We start from the raw sequence: 26,207 nt of genomic DNA, 5'->3' as shown, positions 1-26,207 counted from the left end.
AGAGGACAGAGGGCACTCTGCAACATTTTGCTGCAGAGCCCACCTCTCGCTGCATAATCATGAGTAATCCTTGCCCACAGTTTAGCGGCAGAGGACATGCGCTGCAGGCCAGGGACCTTAACATAGATTACATTCCAGCCCCAGGAACCTGACGCTATAATGCAACTGCATTCTCTGTGCAATCCAGTACAAAGGAACTTAACTTATACTGAGTCAGACCAATGGTCCATCTGGCCCAGTCTTGTTTTCACTGACTGGCAGCAGCTCTCCAAGGTCCCAAAACAACAGGTCTCTCCCAGCCCTAGCTGGAGACGCCAGGGATGAACCTGGGACCTTCTGCATGCAAAGCAGATGCTCAGCCACTGAACTTCGGCCCTTCCCCAAGGTGTCTATATTACGGCGGCAAAACATTCTAAAGCCCCAATATTGGAAAGAACCACCATCCTCTCCTAGTGTCCAGTGGCCAGAGGATATGCTAGCTGCATATGAGAAAATGGCTTTCCATAGGTGGGAAAAGGGAATAAAACACTTGGGCATATAGAACACTTTATACTGATATGTTTGCATAAGGTTGCACAAAAAAAACACATTCTGTACGTTTGGATTGCTAGCTGAGGTCACAGCCACACCATACATTTAAAGCACATGGCTCCCCCACACACACACACACAGAATCCTGGGAACTGTAGTTAACCCCTCTCACAGCACTGCAATTTCCAGCTCTCTTAAAAAAAAACACTACAGTTCCCAGGATTCTTTGCAGGAGGAAGCCGAAACACAAAGCACAACAGCAGCACAGAAGCTCATGGACCCCACCCACCTGCTCTCAATATCCCTCCCCAAACCCTACAATGGCAGGATGAGTGAGGAAATGCTGGAGAAGTATTGGACGTTCGCATGGGTACATTTCAGATGGCGTGGATGTGATCCGTGGTTCTCTCTCTCCCCCCCCCCCAATCCCTTAAGAACATGCAAAGAGCCTTACTGCTGCATCAGGCCGAAGGGGCCCATCTAGCCCAGAATCCTGTTCTCAGAGTGGCCAACCAGATGCCCCAATGGGAAGCCCACAAGCAGGACCTGAGCGCAACAGCACCTCTTCCTTCTTGCGGTTTCCAGCAACTGGTAAATCAGACGCATCATTCATCACTGGCGATCACTCGTGGCCAAGTAAGATTGTCTTCCAAGATAAGGTCTTTAACAGTGGGTCCATAAGTGACTGTGGAGGCCTATTCTGGATCCACACAGACATGGATTTTCTTGGAAGATGCCTGTGTGTGAATTTGTTTTATGTGGGGCACGACGATCAACACACAATCTCGACAGGAAAAGGCTTTGATCCAATGGCACAGCCATCATGGCTAGTAGCCACTGGTAGCCTTCTCTTCCATGAATCTGTCCAATCTTCTTTTAAAGCCATCCACGTTGGTGGCCATCACTGCCTCTTGGGGGACCTTCCCTCTGCCCTTTCTTTTAATGTATTTTTTCTTAACTGTGCAAAAGTAGAAAAATGCCAACAATGCAATTTTTTTTTTAAAAAACCCTATAAATAAAAAGGGATCTCCCCCCCCCACACTGCATTGCAAAGATTTCTTTGACCATCTGAGGACAGACTCACTCAACATTATAAAAAGGCACAAGCCTGAAAAAGAAGGGGGGAGCCTCATTGTCCAACACGTGCCGTCCCAAGCAAAGCAAACTGTGTGCTTCTGCCCACTCTGCGCTCAAATAACCGGAGGTTAACGAGTCTCACGGGGATCTGGCATGGGTGATGTCAGCAAGAAAAGCCACTGGGTTATCTCTGCTTTGGAGAGACTTGAAAAGAGGGAGGGAGGGAGGGAGGGAACAGTGTCTGTCCATGTGCTGTAGCACTCAGAGCAGGGCTCCTATGAGGCGGTGCCAACTTGCAAGCCCCAGAGGTTTGTTTCACAACAGTGGCACAGCAGCTGATGGACCCCTACTCATCTGCTCTCAAGATCCCTCCCCAACCCCTATGATGGCAGGTCGGTGGAGGGGGGAGGAAGGCTGAAAAATTATCAAGCACATCATGAAGCACCAGAGGCAACTGTGGACTCAAGGAGGGACACACAACGCATCCCGCCTCATGTTGTCACACTGCAGCACAACTGAGCGGCACACAAGAACGTCAGATCAGAGCAGTGCTCCAGCATCCTGTTTTCCCCACAGCGGCCAATTAGACACCTGCTGGGAAGCCCAAAAGCAATAGTTCTGGCTCCCCACAGCAGATCCGGACTCGGGATTTTCAGCTCTGTTATCGCCAATGGCTTTAATCCATTGCTTAGCATCAGGGTACAGGGCGCACAAGCGTACAAGACACAGCTCTGCATGGCTAGTCGAGCGAAGACGTTGTCGTAGCACTTGACTTCTCCCCTGAATCCCCTTAATGAAGGATGGGGCAGGCACGGGCACTGGCATGGGACTTTTTTCTCAGCTCGGGACTGGGCAAGCAAGCGGGCGCTCCCACAGGTAGGCTGGCTAACGGGCTCCGTCTGTTTGTGCCTGCGTGGCCGACGGTGCGCCCTTGGCGATGGAGGCGAGGGCAACTCAGCTAGGTTCTCCCCTGGCATTTCCTCCTGGTCCAGTGGCGGTTCAGCCACTGGAGGTGGCACAATAGGACTGACGGATGGGCCAACCCCTTCGTCCCCATTGGTGGACACCTTGGGGGAAGAGCTGTTGGCGGGCAGATCACTTGGACCCTTCACAACATCTTCACCCACAGCTCTCACACCACTGGGCCGTTCCCCTGGATCCCAGACCTCCTCCGACCAGCCCTAACACGTGTTCTCCACGGGGCTCAAGACACTCTCTGGCTGACGTCCCCGAGCAAATGGTATTCAGAGACAATGCTGCCTTTGATCCTGCAGAAAACATCGCTCATGACTTAGTCACCATGGATAGCCTGCCCCTCCTCCATGAATCTGTCTAATCCCCTTTTAAAGCCACTGAAGTTGTCAGCTGTCGCCGCCTCTACTGCAGGAGCAAATTCCCTGTGAGCTGCGTAAAGAAAGCCTTCCTTTTCTCTCCCAAACCTCTAAACATTTGGCTTCATTGGATGAAGATGGTGATGAAGTTAAGGGCAACTATTTTACCCTAAGATACGAAGATATCTATTTTTTGATATCTACATTTAGCAGAGACCTGTATTGCAAAATTCGGTGAAGTGCACATCCCTTTTCTATCCTCCATCCAGGCAAGCAACAGGTAGTACCAGGACTCAAGGAGGCAGTCCAGCCAGGCAGAAACCGCTCAAGGAAGGGGCGAAGCACAGCTGGGAGAACTGTATGGCCTCCGAAGGCTCCCGAGGGCCGGATAAAGAGGCTTGGAGGGTCCCCGTTTGGCCCCCGGGCCTGCTGAACCCTCTGGTTGCCTTCCAGTCCTGACTCTCAGCTTGCTCCTTTGTCGTGGCTTGTCCTTTGCTCTTGACTGTTGGCTTCATGACACGAGCTACTGGTTCCCATCTTAAGTCAGCTTGCTGTCCGGCACCCAGCCCTGACACTGCCTCTCCACACACCATTGCGGCAGGGGGAGCAGCACCCTTTTACTCACTTCTGACGGGTATCACTTATTTTTGTTTATGTATCGAATGTATATCCCACCCTTCCTCCCAAAGGGAGTCCAGGCCGACTAACATTTTGACAAAAACAGTTGGACAACAAGGAAAAGAAAAGCATTCTAAAAACATTCTAAAACACAGTCACAGTTAAAAACAGTTATTTCATCAGTGATCTTTAAGTTGCCAGGAACAGTCCCCTTCAGTCATCAAATGCCTGGGTAAACAGAAATGTTTCCAAATTCCTCCTGAAAGTCAATAATGAGGGAGACGGACACACCACAAATGAGGAGCCACCAGAAAAGGCCCTGTCATGGGTCAGCACCAATCGGTAACAATAAATGAAATCCAAATTTCTGCCATCCTATCCCTCCACTAATTTATTAATGCAGTGTGTAACCCTGACCTGGTGCCAGATATCCAGTCCTCCAAGGAGGAACCATACACTCAACAGGAGTCTCCTGGGACCTTTCAGGGACCCTCTGGTGAGAGACCTGCTGAAGAACTCTTAGAGCTGTAAGATGAGGAGATGGAGCCACCCCCTCAAGCCCTCGAAAGCTCCGGCACCAAAAGGTCCAGGCTGAAGAGTGCATCAGCAGACCCCAAGTTACTGTGCAGCTTGTAAGAGATCAACTTGAGAGTAAGCAATCCCGAAGCTCCTTTACTGCCAGCAGCTGTGGTTAAGGTGTGGTCTAGGAGGCCGAGGTATATAAAGTCCAGTTGCGAGAAACAACACAGATCTCTGTCTCCTTGTTCTTGGTGCTACTTGAGAGCCAGTGTGGTATAATGGATAGAGTGTTGGACCAGGACCTGGAAGAGCAGGGTTCAAATCCCCACTCAGCCATGAAACTCACTGGGTGGCCTTGGGCCAGTCACTGTCTCTCAGCCTAACTTACCTCACAGGGTTGTTGTGAGGATGAAACGAAGAGGGGGAGAGCCATGTACACCACTTTGAGCTCCTTGGAAGAAAGGTGGGTTATAAATGCAACAAATAAATAATACTCCCTCCTCGTTGTACCTTACTAAACTCCCTGTGGTATTGACCTCGCTTCTTGATCACGAATGGGCCTAGACCGATTCTGTGCTTGCCCTTGGTTTGTTTGGACTGGGCTGCAACTGCAATGACAACCGCAACCATGCTTGTGTTAGTGGCTACTTTGGCGAGAGGCTTCTCTCTCGTGGGACTGTGACCGCAGCCCCAGAGGACACTCACTGAAACATGGCAATTACTAAGTGCAAAGGAAGCAGGGGGCTGCTCCTCACCTTGTTGTGAATCCAGCCTCCAGGCAATGGGGGGATGAACTGAACACACGCTAAGTTTCTGCAGAATACACTGTAATTCTGCCCCCCTCCTTTGAAGGACTTTCCATGTGTGCTTTTAAAACCTTTTATTTCAGGAGTATGTCATCTAGAATGGTTATCAGCTTCTTAATTTTGCTGCACCGCGTGCCAGAGCCTGCATCTTCCGCACAATGGGTGCCTGGCAGTTCTTCCAAAGAACCTGTGATTTGAACGCCACCCACGCTCTCATAAGTGTACCGAAAGCTGCAGCCCAATTCACACATACCCTAAAAGAAAACGCACATTTCTTGACAGCTAAGCAACCGGGAGGGAAGCTTGAAGAGAGATAAAGAGTCCTGGCTCAACCCCATGGAATCAGACTCAGGATCACTGACATGCTTGTCTCCGTTATTTTTAATGCAAAACTTAACTCCAGAGTGGCACATAGCTCAAGCTACGGATTACACAGGTCTCTATGCGGCATGGCTATTCAAGCCAATACGTTGTTGCAACAATTTGACACACACCCCTGAGACCGCTTGAGTAGACTCACAGTGGGCTCACTACTTGCGCGGGAACTGTCTCCTGGATCAGGACTGGGCCACCAAACCGGCACTCCTACGGACAGGCGGGTACGCGGCCTCAGTCTCTTCATGCCCACGCAGTTGGCGGCACATCCTTGGCAACAGGGGAGGAGACATCTCAACCAGTCCTTTTTTATTCTCTTCCTCCTCCGGCCGCAACTCCGACTCTTCCCTCTCCAAGGGCGGCGCGGGAGGTAGCTCTGGAGGCACAGCAGGGTCGGAAGGCATGGTGATGGGAGGCTCACCATGCGCTGCACATCGAGCGCAGGCAGTGCCTCAGTGGCGGGGCTTTCACCGGCCTGACAATTGAAGTCTTCCCCAGTTTCAACCCCCTCCCATTGCAGACTGCAGGCCCCTCCCCTGGATCCTAGTCTTCCTCCTCCTCCGGCCCACCTTGCCAGGAGTTCTCAACAGGGGTCGTGACAATGACAGATAGCGCATCAGTTTATCAGGACTTCTGATGTGGGTTAATGGCTAAGGCTGCAATCCTACAGTGGCACTTACCACTGCATAGGAACCTGCCTTATACTGAGTCCAACCATCAGTCCACCTAGCTCGGCATTGTCTGCACTGATTGGCAGCAGCTCTCCAGGGTTTCAAGCAGCAGTCTCTCCCAGTCCTACCTGGAGATGCCAGACAGAGAACCTGGGATCTTCTGCATGCAAGCTCAACCACTGAGCTACAGCCCTTATAGGATCACACTGCACAATACTAAGTTACACATTAAAAGCCACCCGGTCTCACCTAAAAAAGGGATTCAACAAAAGACCTTTGGCAAGCCTTGCTCATGTCTCAGCTTAAGTCCCCACTCCCATATCTACAATATGGAGGAAGAATAATAATGATATTAATACTGGCCTATCTTACAGGGTTATTGTACGGACTGCTGAGGTCAAGAATGATACATAGGAAGATGCCTTAACTCGGTGCATCTAACTCAGTACTGCCTACACTGACTGGCAGCGCCTCTCCAGTGTTTCAGGCAGGGGTCTATCCCAGCTCTACCTGGAGATGCCTGGAGATTGAACCTTGGACCTTCTACATGCGACGCAGATGCTCTGCCACTGAGCTTCAGCATTTCCCCAATGGTAAAACACTGTGCATGCTCAACAGAGCAATACAAATGGCAAATACTATAAGTTAACTGAATCAACAGCGCTGATATAGGTCTAGATCTCATAACCTTTGTCTGGGCCATACCGCTTCAGATTGCAGGGGAGGGCTTGCATGATTAAATGCTCCCCCATACAAATGATAAATCCCTGCACACAGAAAAACTAGCATGTCAAAGAGGAAGGTTACTGTTAGCCTAAACAAGGTTTGCAATTCCACATCAAACTCTGGTTGCGATGGAAACCCTGATTGCCATGGACACCAACCATACCCAGTGTCAACCAAAGTGACACTAGACCAATGTCAGCCAACAGGGTGCCTTCCAGATGTTGTGGACTACAACTCCCATCAACCCCAGCTAGCATGGACAATAACCTGGGATGACAAGAGTTGTATTCTGAAACATATGGAGGGCCCAACATTGGCTACCTGCAGTACACCATGTCTGCAGCCAGTGGGAGAAAGGAATGTTAGTGCTAGCCTGGCCAAGGTTTGGAAATCTACGCCCAACTCTGCATGGGATGGGAACCCTGATTGGTTGGCCCTGATCAGCATCCCTGCCAAAATAACAGTAGTCCATTCCAGCAGGAAAGAAGAAGAAAAAGGAAAGTACACTCCTGAGGTTGGCTCATGATTTACAGACTATGACTTGCGGGTAGCCAAAGCTGTGTCTGCATGAGAGCTCGATACGAGATGCCAGGGACTTGCAACTGAAGAGGGCTTTTGCTTTCATTATTTTCTTTGTAAATTTCCCCTGAGCATCTGGCAGTCTGCTGTCTTGAAACGGAGCACAAGACTAGACAGACACTTTGCTCCAATCCGGCTGGGAAACGTCCTTATAAATGTTAAATATTCACTTTGTTTACGTATTTGTAAAAACAAAATATACCCTGCCCTTCAACAGCCAATCAGCAGTACACACGAGTAAAAAATATATTTGCATTTTGGGGGGGGGGGGAGACTCCCAGCAGCATAAAAGTATTGAAAACCTGAAAAGCTAGCAGCATTTAGAAGCCTGTAAAACTAAAAAGCTTTCTGCTTAGTGCCGAAACGACAGCGAAGCAGACGGCAGGCAAGCCTTCCTTTTGGACAGCCTTTGTCCTCTGCAAACCAGCGTGAACTCAAGCCGGTCTGCAAAACGAAACGCTTCACCTGATGTCATGGTGATTGACATGCGAGTGGCCCCCACCCAACTGTCAAAAGTTAAAGTGTTTTTAGCGCTTCTGCTTGCTGCCCTGGGCTCCTGCTGGGAGGAAGGGCGGGATATAAATCAAATAATAAATAAATAAAATAAAAGTGGCCCACAGGGGATGAAGGACTCCCCGCCTCTGGGCTTGATGGACAAAGGGACTGACCAGATATAAGGGAGCTTTGTGCGACACAGATTCTGAAAACAGCTCCTGGCAAGCAGACAGGACAAGACCCTTACCTGCCCCCGAGGCCTTCGATCCGCCGCCGCTCCCTTGGGAGGTCAGGTTTGTGATCCTGCGTCACCTCCACAGCCCGGATGAAGTCGTCTTTGGGGTCGTCTTGGACTCCAAGCACCACACCTGAGTCGCCGACGTGAGCCACGTACATCTTTGTGCCCCGGATTATCACCACACTAGCAGTTGTCCCGGACGTGCTCGGTAGGCCCGTCATGGTCTTTGGCCACTCGGCTGCAAAGGAGAAGGGGAGATGAGGAAATGAAGTTGAACACGCGCAAAACATCTTTTGGCACAGACAGAAACCACAGGCATAAATCGGGCTCACAGGTATCCATTCCCTGAAGGGAAGTAAAAATTATCTCCAGGTCAGGGAGCTCTTCGCACAGGAGCGGGGAACTTTTTTTGTCCTAAGTCCCACGTTTCCTCATGGACAATCTTCTGGGGGCCACATGGTAATGGTGTGAGGGGCCAGAGGCAAAAGCAGGTGAAACAACAGATGTGACTTTTACTTTCCAGAGGCACCAGACACATCCGCACCACACATTTAAAGCATTTTTATACCACTTTAAACAGCAATGGCTTCCCTCAAAGAATCCTATTAAAAGTGCTGAGAGTTGTTACGAGACCCCATATTCCCCTCACAGGACTACATTTCCCAGAGGCACCTGGGAAGAGGAACTGATTGTTAAACCACTCTGGGAGGGGAATAGGGAGTCTCCAAACAACCATCTGCACCCTTAACAAGCTACAGTTTCCAGGATTCTTTTATGGTGGGACAATACCAGTGGGCTGTTTAAAGTGGTATAACAGAGCTTTAAATGTATGGTGTGGATGGGGCTGCAGAGGTCAGAGGTTTATAGACCCTCCCAAACATCTCTCCATGCGGGCAAGAAAGAGGCATGATCACAGTCGTAAGGACCCGTTCCAGCAGGCAAAAGCGTTCAAGGCAGAGTTGGTGAAGGAGCATGGTCTGGGGGAGGGTCCTGAGGTCTGAAAAGAGGAACAGACGAATGGGCCAGAGAGATTCCCTACCCTTTACTTAGTGACCTACTTTCAGTGTTTCCCCTCTCTTTCTGGTCCTCAGGGTCTGTAAAAGTTCACTTACGTTTGCTGCTGTTAATTACGACTTAACTGGGAAAGATTTGACCCCAATATCTAAGTCAATAGCTCCCAAACGTTTCCCACTTGAAAACTGCTGAGGGTCTTAGCAGACCACTGAATGGTTTTTCTGCCTGTTGTAGGAATTGTAATGTGCTGTGCTAGGTGCTGTATGATTTTTTAATTGTATTTTTATTGCTTCTTTTGTGTCTTACATTGTATTTTAATTGTACTGTAATATACATTCCACAGAATTCAAATAATTCCAATAGAAGAACCAATTTAAATCAATATGAATGTTATTCATCATTTATCACATTTATTATCCTCCCTTTTATCCAAGGAGCTCGGGTGGTATAAATGCTTCTCCCCCTCCTCATTTAATCCTCACAACAACCCTGTGAAGTAGGTTAGGCTGAGAAACAGTGACTGGCCCAAGGTCACCCAGTGAGCTTCATGACTAAGGATTTGAACCCTGCTCTTCCAGGTCCCAGCCCCACACTCTAACCACTATACCACATTGCCTCTTAGTGCCACAGACCACCTGGATGAAGCTTGTGAACTACTGGTGGTCCATGGATCACAGTTTGGGAACCCTGATCTATGCAGCACACTGTTTTTTACAAGCCATTGAGAACTCATAGGTAACCTCAGGCCTGGGAGCCAAATGCAACCCTTCAGGTCTCTCTACTTGGGCATTTCCAGGTATGTCTGGGAAAGACTCCTGGTCTGAAGCTTTGGAGAGCTGCTGCCAGTCAGTGTAGGCAATACTGAGCCAGATGGACCTATGGTATGACTCAGTACAAGGCAGCTTCCTATGTGCCTGTTTAACAGATTCAGAGGAGGGCAACAAGGATGATCAGGGGACTGGAAACAAAGCCCTATGAGGAGAGACTGAAAGAACTGGGCATGTTTAGCCCGGAGAGGAGAAGACTGAGGGGAGATAGGATAGCGCTCTTCAAGTACTTGAAAGGTTGTCACACAGAGGAGGGCCAGGATCTCTTCTCAATTGTCCCAGAGTGCAGGACACGGAATAATGGGCTCAAGTTGCAGGAAGTCAGATTTCGACTGAACGTCAGGAAAAGCTTCCTAACTGTTAGAGCCATAAGACAATGGAACCAATTACCTAGAGAGGTAGTGGGCTCTCTGACACTGGAGACATTCAAGAGGCAGCTGGACAGCCATCTGTCAGGAATGCTTTGATTTGGATTCCTGCATTGAACAGGGGGTTGGACGTGATGGCTTTAAGGCCCCTTCCAACTCTACTATTCTATGATTCTATGAAATCAGCCACTAATTCAATTCAATGAGGACTGGAGTCTTGCTTTATATTTAGAGGAAGGGCTGTTGCTTAGCAGCAGAGCACCTGAGTTGCAAGCAGAGGGTCCCTGGTTCAATCCCCAGCATCTCCTCAGGTGGAGCTAACAGAGATCCCCTGCCTGAAATTCCAAAGAGCTGCTGCCAGTCAGTGTTGAGAATACTGAGCTAGATGGATCAATAGTCTGACTTGATACAAGGCAGCTTCCTAAGTTCCCTAACTCTTCTGAGATCCTGAGGATGCTTTCCTCCCCCCCCCCCCAACATACATGTCACAACCAAGTGCATCACTGGGATTTAAAAAAAGAAACAGCACAGTAAGCTATGCAAAACCACAGACAGTCCACTTGGCTTTAAAATCAAGTAAATGATTTGTTCAAGCACAGACACACACAGACATATATGCATCCCAGCCCACACACTCGTCCCTCCTCCTGCAAAAAAAAAAAAAAGTACAGGCCGCAGACCCTTCTCTCCCCCCCAAAAAATCCTTGCCAAGGCGAGCATCTTCACAGGAACAAAGAGAGAGCTCTCTTCTACACTCTTACATACCCATTGGTCAGGGAACAGAGCCAAGAGCACATTAACTGGCTGCACAACACGCCAGTTGCCAGCTACAATTTGAAAGCCCAGCTGCTAGGAGCAACCCTGGAACTTGGATTGATTTTCCACACTTGCTAAGCCCTTTGGACTCTACTCCGCCTCTGAATACCAGTTGCTGGGAATCACAAGTGGGAGCTGCTGTTGCACTGAAGACCTGCTTGCAGGGTTCCCACAGGGGCATCTGATGGACCTTTTGGGCAGATCCAGCAGAGCTCTTCTTATGACCCTAAGTCAGTGGTTCCCAAAATTTTTTTTCCCCTCTGCAGACCACTTGAAAATGGCTGAGGCTCTTGGCAGCCCAATTCATCCGCCAAAAGTTGTACAGTGAAATTGCCAGATGCACCTCAGTGGGGAGGGAGTTCCATAGCTTGGGGGCTGCCACAGAGAAGGCCCTCTCCCGGGCTACTACCACCCCAAGCTTCTGAGGGTGGCAGAACTACCAAAAGGGTATTACAATCTGCATTCCACAGAATTCAAATTGTAAAGCAAACCAAATACAAGATAAGAAATAAAAGCAGCAATAAAAATACAGTCAAAAATCAGGAAGCCAGATTTCGGCAGAACATCAGGAAAAACTTCCTAAGAGTGGTACGCCAACGGAACCCATGACCTAGGGAGGTGGTGGGCTCTCCAACCCTGGAGGCATTCAAGAGGCAGCTGGACAGCCACCTGTTGGGAATGCTTCAATTTGGATTCCTGCATGGAGCAGGGGGTTAGACTGGATGGCCTTACAGGCCCCTTCCAACTCTATGAATCGGTATGAATATATAATGTGGCATGCTATGGACCACCTGAATGAAACTGGTAGACCACTGATGGTCCATAGACCACAGTTTGGGAACCCCTGCTTTAAGCACTGCAATTTACAATCCCTCCAATTCTTAACCAAGCAGGCATGTTTTTTAATCTATCTGTACACTACCCTTCCTTCAGGACAGCCTAGTTGGGGATTATCTCACTTGATCCTCAACAACCTTTTGAGGGAAGCCTTCAGCCTGAGGAGTGTGTGGCTGTTCCCAAGAAGCCCACCCTGTGATTTCACGGGGGAGTGAAGATTTGAAGCCAGCTCTTCCAAATCCGACACTAACCACTATACCACACTGAGGACATACCTTTTTTCTTTTCTATAGCAGCTGCATTAAAAATAATGTTTCAAACTTTTTTAAAAAAAATATCCCGCCGGTTTAATAATGAGCCCCTTTTAGTCAATTAAGAACATACTGATCGATTCCACAACTGCACATTGCCAACCTAAGCACAACACCTGTAATGTCTCATAATAGGCAGGTCCTACAACACTTTTCATTTCATGTCACAGAATCATAGATTTGGAAGATTTAGATTCATAAGGCCATCGAGTCCAACCCCCTACTCAATGCAGGGATCCAACTTAAACCATTTTTAACCCATCTTTCTTTGGTGGTGAAACTCTTCTGACTTGCATGCAAAAGGTTCCAGGTTCAATCCCCAGCAGCATCTCCAGGTAGAGCTGGGAGTGTTCCCTGCCTGAAATCCTGGAGAGGGGCTGCCAGTCAGTGTAAGCAATACTGAGCTAGATGGACCAAGGTGTCTGACCTGGTAAAAGACAGTTTCTTATGTTCCTAAGGGAAGGATCATAGCTCAGTGGTAGAGTACCTGGCTTTGCATGCAGAAGGCCCCAGTTAGATCCCCAGCATCTAGATTCCCTGCCTGAAATCCTGGAGGTGCTGCCAGTCAGTGTAGACAATACTGAGCTAGATGGACCATTGGCCTGACTCTGTATAAGGCAACTTCCTATGGTCAAGAGTCTCCCACCCAGACACGGACAGGACCTGGACTGTACCTTCCTAGCTTCATTCAGCAAGATGGCTGCGCTATCTACCTTCAAACCATGTCTTGAGATCCTCTCTCCCGTGAAACAAAAGGGATTGCGCCTTCAGCATCATCCGTTAAGAAGTGGGATGCCCATTGGACTGCATGCTGCAATAACTCAGTATGGATATCTAGCCAGTTGGTCAGAGATATAGGTGATCCTGAGCAGACCTGGGCGTCAACACCTAGCACCCTCAGGCAGCGTCCGACGCTCCAAGAGACACCCCCCCCGAGCACCAACACCTGCCCTCGACTCCTGCACCAGACAACGGATGGCTTTGAGTAACCATTTGCATTTCCCACAGTGCTCAAGAGTTTTGAATGGATGCAACATTTAGGGTCCTTTTGTATTATAGTTCACGCTATGTATAACATTCCATGTCACTTGGAGGCCACATCCACGCTGTACATTTATTCCACTATTATTCCACTTTAAGTACTTACAGCTTCCCCAAAAAAATCCTGGGAAGTGTGGTTTGTGAAGAGGGCTGAGAGTTGTTAGGGGGCTCCTGTTCTCCTCAGAGAGCTGCAATCCCCTGAGTGGTTTAACAATCAATCCGTCTTCCCATGGGACTGTGGGAATTGTAGCTCTGTGAGGGGATTAGGAGTCTCCTAACAACTCTCGGCACCCTTCACAAACTACACTTCCCAGCATACTTTGGGGGAAGTCATGACTGTTTAAAGTGGAATAATAGTGGAATAAATGTATAGTGTGAATGCAGCCAGAGTCTGTTCCTCCAGTCGCATTTAAGAATGGGTCTATGACTGTGGAAGTGAATCTGACCCGATCACAGCACCCAGAGAACCTCCAGTACTCTATGGGAAATTTAAAATGGAGCCCTGGCCATTGAAGGCTGCCGTTTTAATCCCCTACAGTGCCCTGGAAGCACCCCATTGCTTTGTGGGAAATTTAAAACGGCACCTTGAAGCTGCCTCCAGATATACCTGTGTCGGGGGGGGGAATAATGTAGGAGAGGGCCCCACAGAGAGCACCTGGCCACAGGCTGCCTTCAACATGAACTGGCCCTGAACCTGAGGCAGAATCTTGTGCAGTATGAAAGACTAGAAAGGTGATGGTGGGGGAACAGCCCCTATGTTCCCCTTAAATGGCACACACACACACTCATTCTCCTCTGCAAAACCAGTAAGGGAGGAAGTCTGAAATTTGACGGCCATATTTCTCTATGAAAACTGTGCACTTGCAATATATATTTTGGACGCTTCCCCTCTTGTCACTAATTCAGTCCAGGCCTGTTTCCATACCACAAGAGTGTGCAACTCATTTTTGCCTGTACTCTGTTTTAACAAAGAGCGAAGAGGGGGCTGGGATGCATGGAGAAAGAGACAAAGGCTGAAATCCTAACCCCACTTACCTGGGAGTAAACCCCACTGAATTCAGCAGGACTAACTTCTGAGCAGGCCTGGTTAGGATTGCAGCCTAAGTGGAGTAAGGAGAGAAATGATCCGAGTTCTGAAAAGCACTTTTACAAGCACAAATGTTTTCCTCTCAACGATATACGTGGGCAGAACAGGCTATCTAGATATAATGAGTTTTGTATTTCATCCTTCCGCATTTTCGCACCTATCCCAGTTCACAGTAGCCTTGCCCGGCTTTCAAAATGCTAAGCCCAACATTCCTAACTTTCAGAATCACCTAAAAGGCATGAATGACTAAATTTCATATAATGTATGTTTTAAAATGCAGAACAATTAGGGTGTTTGTTGTAACAGGAAATCCCAGTAGGAAAGGCAGTATAAAATGTCATATGATAATAAGGTCCACAACAAAGGGAGGGGGAGATTTATGGTGAGGGGCTTTAAGGTATCTATGCTACATGCACTTACCAAGGAGTAAGTTCCAATGAAGTTGGCAGAAACTTTACCTATTGCATTTACATCCCACCTTTCCTCCAAAGGAGCTCAAGGTGGCATACATGGTTCTCTCCCTCTCAATTTTATCCTCACAACAACCCTGTGAGGTACGTTAGGCTGAGAGACGCTGTCTGGCTCAAGATCACTCAGTGACAGCTTCATGACTGAGTGGGAATCCGAACCCAGGTCTACTGATCCTAATCTAACACTAACCATTACACCACACTTCCAAAAGCACTGTAAGAGTGCCCCAGCAGTGCCATTGTAAGTGAACGTGCAACAGCAAAAAGCTCAGAATTCAAGCAGCTGCAAATATGAGAAATTAATTGAAGAGTTAGCATGGATGGACTGTTATCACCCCAGTGCCTCTGCATTCATTGACGGCAGGGCCTGAAACCGACTATGGAGGCTGAACTCGTGGCCTCTCCCGATTATGTTGGACTCCAACTCCCATTAGCCCCAGCCAGCATGTCCAATGGTCAGGGATGATGGGAGATGTAGTTCAAAAAACATCTGGAGGGCCACAGGTTAGACACCCCTGGCTTGGTGGTCTGTGCAACTGCAGATCAACAGTTCCACATGAGATCCTGTGGAATTCCCTCCCCAGGCTTAAATATTAGGCAGGCACCATCTCTGCTATCTTTTCGGCGCCTTTTGAAGACTTTCCTCTTTCAACCAGTCTTTTAAATTGAGACCTATCCCAGTCTGTGTCTGTGTTAGAAATGCTTTTTTTAAACAATATATTTTCAACCCTTTTTAAAAGATGTTTTAAGGCTTTTTTTAAAAAAACGTTTTTAATGTTGTTTTGTTTTAATGTATTTTAAGGTTTGTTCTTATGGTGTTTTAAGCGTTTTTGTTTGCCGCCCTGGGCTCCTGCTGGGAGGAAGGGTGGGATATAAATCCAATAATAAATAAATAAATAAATAGATCCTGCCTGTTCACAGATGTGGGCATCTTTATAAGCGACACCCGTAAAGGCTTGCTTACACACACACATCCCACCAAGATCAGCAGGATTTAGCCCCAAGCAAGCACAAGTAGAACTATGGCCCAACTCAACATCTGCTTCTCATCTGGATTTACTTGGAGAAGGGCCATAGCTCAGTGGGTAGAGCATCTGCCTTGCATGCAGAAGGTCCCAGGTTCAATCCTCGGCATCTGCAGGCAGAGCTGGGAGAAACCATGGAGAGCCACTGCCAGTCAGAGCAGACAACACCGGGCTAGATGGACCAACGGGTCTGACCCACACCATTTTCCTAGGCGACATCAGGGCTAGAAACACTGTGTCCTTCAAATGCTTTGAACTAGAACTCCCATAATCCCTGACCACTGGCCATGCTGCCTGATGGGAGTTGTAGTCTCAACAACCTCTGCAGAGCCACAGGTTCTGCATCCCTGAGCTATGTGTACAAATAACTTAGCCTGCTATAAGGAACCTTGGAGAAGGGCCCTAGATCAGTTGGACAGCACCTGCCTTGCATGCGGAAGGTCCCAAGCTCAATCCGTGGCATCTCCAGGTAGGGCTGCGAGAGACTCCCGTGTCAGGAGCCCTGGAGAGCCCCGCCAGTCAGTGCAGGCACTCAATCAATCAATCAGTCACTGTGTTGTGAACACTACTGACCTAGTTGGGCTCTAATGGGAATATAAGGCAAAGTCCCACGTTCCTATATTCCCACTCAGTTCAATGGGGCATTTCCTAGACAGCATACACAGGCCACATGTCTGTAAATGCATCACTAGCAACTTTGTTATGACAGGTCAGAAATCCAGAAGAGGATCTAATAATAGCAGCAGCAACAACAATAATTAAAAAACGCAATTGTACCCAACATTTAAAGGGGGGGGGGGAATTCAAGGTGTCCTTTGTCTCAACAGCTCAGAACAATACAACCCAATTTAGCCCAAGAGTCCTATTAATCTACATTTGTTCATCTGAACACTACAGAGAGAGAGAGAGAGATCCTTTAACTAGTGAAGGGAGTGGCATGAAAGGCGTTCCCCAAAACACAATAGAGGGAGGCCCTCTGTAACCCTAAATCCATTTACTAGGGGGTAAGTTTCATTGAATTCAATACATCAAAAAGCTCACAAAACAATTAAATTCAGTAATAAAATGACCAACGCAGTGGGAGCTACCTCCGGATTGACATGAATAGGACTGGACTGCAAAGTTGTACGATCCTAGGCGCAACTTCCAGGCTCTCACTGAACCCTGCTGAATTTACTTCTGAGTAGATCTGCATAGGCTCGTCACCCAGCAGGGACACCATCCTGGGAGTAATCCCCACTGAATTCAATAAAGAAGATTGAATGATAACTATATAACCCAATGGGAGTTCATTCTGAGGCCCTGAATGGGGCTGCAATCTCAGGCTGCCATGCTGTGCTCCTTTACCCCAATTAATGTAGATGGCCTTCCTTCCAAGATCAGGCTGTGCTGCTGCCTTGAGGGGTGGGGGAGCAGGGCCCCTTGAGCAGAGTGGGATTTAAGCTGCAATCCTAACCCCAGTTACCTAAAGGTAAACCCCACTAAATTCAATAGGACATGCTCCTAGATAGGTATGCTTAGGATTGCGCTTACCTGGGAGTAACCACACACACACTTAATTTAATATAGGCCTTGCTTCTGCACAGCCATGGATCGGACTGCGCTGTTACTCCCGAGTAAAAACGCAGAGACTGTTGTTTAGCCGCCATCCTGCAAACACTTTCCTATAAGGAAAGCCCCATTGAATATAGCGGGGCTTGTTTCTGAGTAAGGATTTGCGAGAGCAGGCGGATCGAGAGGGGGAGAGAGGTAAACAAACAAACAAGAGACAGAGTGGGGGTGGGGAGAACTTACGCAGTTTCTTCCACATGGCCCGGTGGCAAGCGAGGAAGCCCTTGCGGAGGGCGGCGCAGACGGCGGCCGGCTCGTGGGAGCGGAAGCCTTTCTGCTTCTTGATGAACGTCCAGAGGTTCTCCCGGGCGAAATGAGCCGCCTCTCGCCCGCCGTGCCCGTCGCACACGGCGAAGAAGGCCACCGAGCGCCCCACGCCGGCACCAGTAGCAGGCGGAGGCAAGGGCGACGGCGCCTCCGCCGACTTGGCACCGGCTCCTCTCCCGCCGCGGAAAGCTGGGCTCGCCGCCGCCTCCTGCTGCTCCTGGGCTGATGCGCCCATCTCCGTCGCCTCTGGCTCCGGCTCGACCAGGATGTGGGTCACGTCCTCCATGTATTTCCTGCCCCCTTGGTCCGAGAAGAGGCTCACCCCCAGCGAGTAGAGACCCTCCATGCGGGGAAACTGGGTGGGCGTCGGCGTCGCCTCTCCTCACGATGGGAAAACTGGCTGCCTGTCTGCCCCCCACCCCGTTCCCTTTATTCCGTTAGGTGGGGGGCTTCTTTGAAGGGCCACGAAGGCGCAAGTTTTCTCTCCCGACGATCAGCGTGGCTTCTTTTCTTTCTGCTTTTCCTCGCTCTGCTCTCCAGGTTCTCGGAGCCGGCGGTGACTTTATTGTTTATAATCGTCGAGAAAGGAGGAGGAGGAGGAGGTGGAAGAGCAGCGGCGGAGCTTCAAGCGCTGTCCAGGCATGCCCGGCCCTCTTCTCCCTCCCCCCTCCTGCGCGCGGGCGGCATAGAACGCGATGCTGCAAAAGGCGGAACAATCGCCGCTTCCGATGGAACGCTCGGGAGGTTCAGCGTTCCAAAAGAGGAGCGCCCGCCCCGCCCCACGCTGAGCTCGCGGACCGAGAAGGGCCTTGCAGAGCGCGCCGGGCACGGGCCTCCCCCTCTCAATCTGTGCCTTCCCCATGCTCACAAACGGAAATTGGGGTGTGTGGGTGGTTAAGCATTTCCATATATCTAAGCAGGAAATTGAGTGGATTGGGACTGTTGTTGTTGTTATTAAAGTTGTATCTCACTAATTTCCCGTCGGAGCAGACCCACTGAAATTAAGGGGCCAATGTTAGTCATGTCCATTAATTTCAATGGGTGTGCTCTGATTAGGCCCAGCGCTGGATACAAATTATTATCATTATTATAAATAGTATGTTTTAATTCATCTTACAAATTGTATGAATTATTTCATGAACTAATCCAGATCCTGCATTCAGCATCTGAAGCCCTTCTTTGTGTGCCTCCTCAGAGAAGGGAAGGGCAGAGGATGGCAACACCAGAATGGGCCTTCTCAGCGGTGGTCCTCTGCTGATGAAATACTCTCCCAAGAGAGGTACGCTGGCACCATCATTATCTATCTTTAGGTGCCTGGCAAAAACATTCCTATTCTCCCAGGCATTCAGCTCTCAATTTTTTTGAGGACTTTTGACGTTGCAGCCTCTTTTAGGGGGTTGGCTGTTCTACTATCTTAATCCATGTATTGTTTGTGTTAAGTTTTTTATTGGTTTTAATCTTTTTATTGTATGTTGCTTTGGGTTCATTATTATGAAGAAAAGTGGCTAATAAATTTAATAATAATGGTATTGTGTATTTATGTTTTTCAATGCTTTGTAAGACGTTTTGAGACCTTAGGGTGACAAGTGACTAACAAGAATAATACATGTATCACAGGCTCTGAAATGCCTCAGATTTTTGTTGTCTTATGTTTCTATGGCTACTTTGTCCTGGGTTCTTAACGCTTGGAATGATAGGCTATGAGGAGCTACAAAAAATGTGTTAAGGGCAGGGGCCCTACCTTCTTCTAACTTAAAATGCCACCCCCAATTATGATGATTAAGCCTGGATGCAATTGTTAACAGTCTGCCCATTTCATTTCCCTCTGACTCCACTTTTACAACAGTGGTGTGCATCTGCCATTTTAGGATAACGCACTCCTTGCATATGATGACCTGGACTCTAGTCTACAAAAGCTTATTATGCCATAATAAAATGTTAACTCCCCTTGAGTTCAGTGGGACTTGCTTCCCAGGTAACTGGGTATAGGACTGCAGTCTCAGTCTTTAAGGTGCCTCAAGACTCTTTGTTGTTTTATCTATTTACAGGAGGCTTTGCAAAGAACACGTTTGACAGGTCTCTATCCCAAGGGCCTTGCAATCTAAAATTAGGCACAGGGAAAGTGGGTGCAAGAATTCAGGCAATGGTAACCGAGGAAGATGATGCGATTGTTTCAGTTACATGGGCTTAGTTAAACAAATTTAGCTATTTTTATTCATCTTTGTTCACATGAGGAATTTTAAGCGATGAAATCAAATGAATCTTTCTTGGCTTCCTTGTCATGACCTGAAACTCCCTAGGATAATGTGTGTTGAAAAGTGCTCTGAATATCTCAAAAACATTATAGACATTTTATCTATTTAGCCTGCAATCCAATACACACTTACTTGGGAGTAAGTCCCATTGAACACAATGTGCAGCCTTATTTAGCAAAATGTATATACTGCTTAATCAAAAATACCTCTAAATGGTTTAACATAAAACGGTATATAAAGTTTTTTTTAAAACCCAGTAAAAACAGACTTTAAAAAGAGGAGACATAATCCAGCTAACAAAATATTGATAAAATCAACCATTTAAAAAACCCACAAATGTACATAATACAATTTCATGCCTAAACAGGCTTACCTAAACAAAAAAAAGGCTTTAATGGGCGTCAAAAGCAGTTCAATGAAGACACCTGCCTGATATTAATAGAACTGCAATATTCAATCTGTTAGGTTGATTGAGGTTTTTCAAGGAGGAACAAAAAGTATAACTCACTCAAAAGGCCAAGTAATCAGACATCAGATTGTTGTTTAAATAGTTATTTTTTAAATAAAAGCGATCTTAAAACCTACATGACAAGCATCATTTTAAGAGAGGCATCCTCTCCTCCTCTCTCTCCTATAACTCTTCTAAGTTGATGTTTCCTACAATATATGCATGCAAGAGTATGGGGGTGGGGTCAGGGGCAGACCATAATCTCCTGATCCCCAGCTTACATTTTCCAAAAAGAAGTTTCTAGCATTTATAGAACCTGAGATATGAGGCAAAATATACAGGCCCTATTCTAATTTTTGTGTGTGCGAGAAACTAGCCTTTCCCTCTGTTTCACTGTTGTCCCGTCGGAAAAACTCCTGTGGATGCCCACGTGAATGATCTAACAACAAAAGTGTTTCTTGCTTCAGAAATACCATTTTTACCCATGTACAAATTTAATGGATAGATCTGTCAATTAAGTGACTAAAACACTAGCAATTTATTGATTAAAATGTCTTACTGGCTTGCAGCAGCTCTGGTGGGTTTATTTTTCTTCCACGTATAGCCCTTCATGTTTATTTAAATATCAACTAGGACCAGAGAGACTTGGATTGAAATCTCTGTTCAGCCACAAAGCTCACTCAGTGGCCTTAGGCCAGTCTCAACAGCCTCACAGGGATATTGTGCAAATAAAATGAGATGGAAAGGATCATATTCTCCACGCTGAGTTTCATACAGAAAGGGATTGATAAAAATGTAATAATGCCTACCATAAGGGTTTTCCAAAGGGGTTACCTATCCAGCAATTGTCCAGACCCAGGCCTGTTTTATTATTGTTTTATTAAATTTATAGGGAAAATGGAAATGGACTGCCTTCAAGTCAATTCTGACTTATGGCGACCCTATAAATAGGGTGTTCATGGTAAGTGGTATTCAGAGGTGGTTTACCATTGCCTTCCTCTGAGGCTGAGAGACAGCGACTGACCCAAGGTCACCCAGTGAACTTCATGGCTATGTGGAGATTTGAACCCTAGTGTCCCAGGTCGTAGTCAAACACATAGAACCACTACACCACACTGGCTCTCAAATTTATATACCACCCTCCCAAAGAGTCCAGAACAACAAACAACATGTGATAAACAATGAAAACATCTTAAAAAACATTTAAAACAATTCCGATACAAATGCAGATTTCATTGATGACATGTTGTTTTGATGGCTTAAAATGTATTGGGGGTGGGGTGGGGGTGGGGGGTAGACAATTCATTGATGTTTGTAGGTATTCCAGTGACTATCAGCCATGACAATTAAATGGCACCTTCATTTACTGAGGTGGATGTTGGGGACAAGCAACACAACACAAAGTTAAACTGTGGAATTTGTTCCCATAAGTAGCAGTGGTGGCCACCATCTGGGATGGTTTTAAAAGAGGATTAGAAAAATTGTTGGAGGACATAGCCATTGTGGCTAGCAGCCACTGATAGCCTATGTTCTCCAACCTGAGTACGCTGGTGCACTCAGGTCCTGCTTGTGGGCTTCCCAGAGGGATCTGATTAGCCACTGTGAGAACAGGAGGCTGGACTAGATGGGTCCTGATCCAGCAAGGTTTTTCTTATGTTCTTATAGTTGGGGGGGGGGATCTGGTCAGCCACTGGTGGGAGTCAGATGCTGGACTAGATGGACTGTTGGCCTGATCCATCAAGGCGATTTTTTAATTATTCAGTTTATTATCTGCTCTTTACCAGCAGGTCCTAGAAAGGTCACAACAATTTAAAATTCTGCATTAAAAAGTTAAAAACAAATTAAAGTCACAGGAAAAGGGTGTATCCTGAAAACATATATCTCAGGTGTCAAAATTATGTTTTTATTAGTCATGATATTTAGGAATGGACCCTCCATCTTCAGAGGCAGTCTACCTCTGAATGGCAGCTGCTAGGGACAAAGGGAAAGGCTAAACTTCCTCCATGCTCTGTTTGCGGCAAACAACTGGCTGGCTACTGTTGGATATACACCTGCTAGACAAGATGGATCTTTATCTGATCGCAGAAGGCAACTCCTAAGGAAGGTCAGAAGAGAGCAGTCCTCCACCGCCGCGAGATAGCAAACCTATTTTTTTTTCTTCCGCCACCCTTCCCAGCATTCATCGAGGGCGCAGGCGGGAAAGAATTAAAAAAAAAAACCTGACCAATCAGAACTGTGGAAGGACGGTCGCGGTTGAATAATAAATCCGCGCGCGCTTACGCAAAAGGGCTGGGGCGCCCTTTTTACGTCATAAGATTGCTGGGGAGGGAGCGGCAGCTTACGTTGCTAGCCGGCTAAGCTGTTCCTAAAGCAACGAAGGGAAAGCAATCGAGCTCAGACGTCTAGAGGAGGAAGGGGGAGAACATGGTAGTGGAAAAAGACTAGACATAGCTATTTATGTAGCGATAGATATAAATACTGAGTGGTAGATAGGTATCAACACAGTTATCTAAAACGGTTTAGTTACATATCAGAACTTGCTACTTTCCACCCATGTACATGATAGTTAAGCCTTGTGTCTGTTGTAGGACTCCTCTTTATTTGCTTTCTTATTTAGGACATTTATATCTTGCCTTTCCTCCATGGAGAGCAAGAAGGCTACCTGATTCTCCCACGCCCCTCGACTGTATCTTCACAACAACCCTTAGGTTGGTGGCCCAGCTACGCCCCTATCTGGACAGGGATAACCTGGCTTCAGTTGTCCATGTTCTGGTAACCTGCAAGCTAGATTACTCCAATGCGCTCTATGTGGGGCTGCCTTTGAAGACGGTTCAGAAACTGCAGCTTGTGCAAAATGCAGCGGCCATTTTGGTAACAGGGACCAGACAGTTTGAACATATAAAACCAATTCTGGTCTGCTTGCAGTGGCTGCCTGTATGTTTCCGAGCTCAATTCAAGGTGCTGGTTTTGACCTATACAGCCTTACAAGGCCTGGGACCACAATACCTGATGGAACACCTCTCCCGATACAAACCCACCTGTACACTCTGCTCAACATCTAAGGCCCTCCTCCGGGTGCCTACTCCAAGGGAAGCTGGGAGCCTGGCAACAAGGGAGAGGGCCTTCTCAGTGGTGGCCCCCAAGTTATGGAATGATCTTTCTGACAAGATGCGCCTGATGCCAACACTGTTATCTTTTCAGCACCAGGTCAAGACTTTCCTCTTCTCCCAGGTTTTAACATGTGTTTTAAATTGTGTTTTAAGTTGTTTTTAAAATATATGTTTTAAAATTTGTATATTTGTTTTTAATGTTTTTAGTTACTGTAAACCGCTCAGAGAGCTTCAGCTATGGGGCGGTATATAAATACAATAAATAAATAAACCCTGTGAGGTAGGATAGGTATAGTGACTTGCCTGGCTTCAGGGCTGGACAAGAATTTGAGCCTGGCTGTGAGATCTAAGGCTGCAATCCAATATGTATCAACTCAGAAGTAAAATCCATTGGGTTCGATGAGACTTACTCCCAGGTGAGAGTGTACTGGATTGCATCCTAAACCAGGGGAGCCTGTGACCTTGCAGATGTTGTTGCTTATTTGATTTATTAGCCACCTAGTTCAAAAACAGTCGTTGGTGACTTGGAAACAGAATAAAAATAAAGAGTTAAAAACACAGCAATCATCAATACGGTAGCAAAAAAAATAAAAATAAAACTACCTTCAAGAATTACATCAACATTAACAGTAAAAACATCAGCAGTATATGGCCAATGAGAGAACCTGTCACAATCCACTATATCACAATGTTGCACTCCAACTCCCTTCAGCCCTCCCCTCATAGAATGGTCTGGAATTATGGGAGCTGTAGTCCAGCAATATCTGGAGGGTAACAGTTTCATCTTCCCTGCTCTAGCTACTGCAAGGAAACATAGTAGACAGGAATTGGGGTACTTGTAGCCTTCCAGACGTTGTTGTACTACAACTCCCATCATTACTGGCCAGTGGCTGTGCTGGCTAGGGCTGATGGCAGCTGGAATCCAACTATGTCTGGAGAGCACAGGTACCTACCTTGCTCTGACCACGACAACACACTCATCTCAACTGAAGGGGGTTGGGTAGGCTTAACCCTCCTACCCTAATACCTTACTGCCAATATCCATTGTTGCAGACATTACTCTTCAATCCCTCTCATTTTCCTCTGAAATATTTATTTTAGGTGTTTGTTCCCTGTTCTTCAGCTGACAAAGCTCCCAGAGAAGCTGATATAAAATGGATAAATACAGTCACCAAATCAGTTGCAATCAACAAAAGTGGAACAGCCTATTACAAAAGGGAGCAGCATTGCAGTCTAGATTTGAACAGTTTTCAAAATCAAGCATATGATCGATATAAAGAGCATTTGAAAGACCTGAGCAATTTAAATTTTAAAAAGAAGTTTTTGCTTGGCCCCAAAGAGAAAACAAAGATGGCTTCAGGTGGACCTCTTTGGGAAGGGAGTTCCATAAATGGGGAGCGGCAATATAGAACACAGAAAGTTGCCTTATACAAAGTTCTGACTATTGGTCCATCGAGCTCAGTATGATCTACAATGACTGGCCCTGGCTCTCCAGGATTTTAGACAAGGGTCTCTCACTGCCCTACCTGGAGCCTTCTATATTCAAAGCAGATCCTCTACCATGGTTCTTCCAGCTGAAGAGGTCTGACAATTGAAGGGCCAGATGACACTCTGAGAAGGTAGGGTTTGGCTCAGGGGATACCAGTTTCTGACCCATCCCCCTTTCTATATAGTGATAACAGAAAAAAAAGAGCGGAGAGATATTTAGGTCAGAATGAGAGGACATGTAAAGCATGGGGATGCTTTGGACAGCAAAAGTAGTCTGTAGCTGGAAGAGGAGAGCATTGTCAAAAATATGGCCTTTTTCACTTACAGAAAGTCTGTACCCTCACTTCCTGTGTGCTACAAATTACAAGCTGGCCGGTTAAACTAGGAATATCTATTCATGTATTTTCCCCCACCCAAGAAAACCCCGCTACACTTTGAAAATACAGATTTTTCTTTTTTTAAAAAAATACACAATCTGTAGTTTTTCTTTTTAGTTGTGGTAGTGTGCAGACATATTTTATTCTTTGCAAAACCTGGCTGTATGGGAACTGCATTGTCAGACAGGTTACCTATTTGCAGATGTCTACTGACAACATTTTTTTATTCTGGTAGGCTTTTGGTTTGGCTTGTTCACTTATTTTAATGGCGTTTAGCAGAGAAATCAGTGGGGGGGAACTTTTAAGCTGTGGCACTTGTCTCTGCACTAATGCTTTATGATGTTAGTTTTATCTACTTTTTAAAAACAATGGACTGTAATTTTAATTTTTGTAAGCCACACTGAGTATTGCAATAGAAAGGTGATGTATAAATCATCTTAAATAAATACGTGTATTTCATTTGTTACTGCCTTATGCAAAGCAGTCTCAAGGCAGCTTGCAACACAAACATCCAATTCAAATACTAACGTTACATAAGGCATTAAAAACTCAATAAACAACAAGACCTAGTGAGAAGTAGTAGTGATCATGCAAAACCTCTTAGAATAGGAATTTAAAAAAAACCCGACCACCCTCCAAGAATTTTAAGCACAATCACCATTAAAATTAACAAGTTGGAAAAAGTCCACAAAAACAGTAGAGGTGTTAACAGTCAAATAGCCTTGCTGTATTTCTGCTGATACTTCAATTCAAAGCAATGGTCAAAATTGGCTTTGTTCTAAGTGCATAGTCATTTTAAAAGAAATCAAATGTTGACAAAATGCATGGTGTTTCAGTGCTGGCTATTAACTTTTGTAAATATAATATATTTTTTTAAACCCACCTGTAT

The 26,207-nt window shown here is 46.7% G+C and overlaps 1 protein-coding gene across 2 annotated transcripts in view; it reads right to left on the bottom strand.

The window, feature by feature from the left end:
* Positions 1–18,412, bottom strand: part of PPM1D (protein phosphatase, Mg2+/Mn2+ dependent 1D) — a 44,663-nt gene extending 26,251 nt beyond the window's left edge. Inside the window, exons 1-2 of one of the 2 annotated variants that reach the window (XM_061605392.1) lie at positions 17,557–18,412; positions 7,976–8,204 (exon numbers count right to left, since the gene is read on the bottom strand). In XM_061605392.1, coding sequence (XP_061461376.1) covers positions 7,976–8,204; positions 17,557–17,986 — 659 coding nt within the window. In that variant the 5' untranslated portion in view covers positions 17,987–18,412. The remainder of the gene's footprint in view (positions 1–7,975; positions 8,205–17,556) is intronic. The other variant, XM_061605394.1, reaches the window with a different exon arrangement.
* Between the last annotated feature and the right edge of the window lie 7,795 nt (positions 18,413–26,207).

This window comes from Rhineura floridana, chromosome 21 (genome assembly GCF_030035675.1).
Source record: "Rhineura floridana isolate rRhiFlo1 chromosome 21, rRhiFlo1.hap2, whole genome shotgun sequence".
NCBI lineage: Eukaryota > Metazoa > Chordata > Lepidosauria > Squamata > Rhineuridae > Rhineura > Rhineura floridana.
The sequence above is the reverse complement of the archived record's forward strand: the minus strand, read 5'-3'. Positions and strand labels throughout refer to the sequence as shown.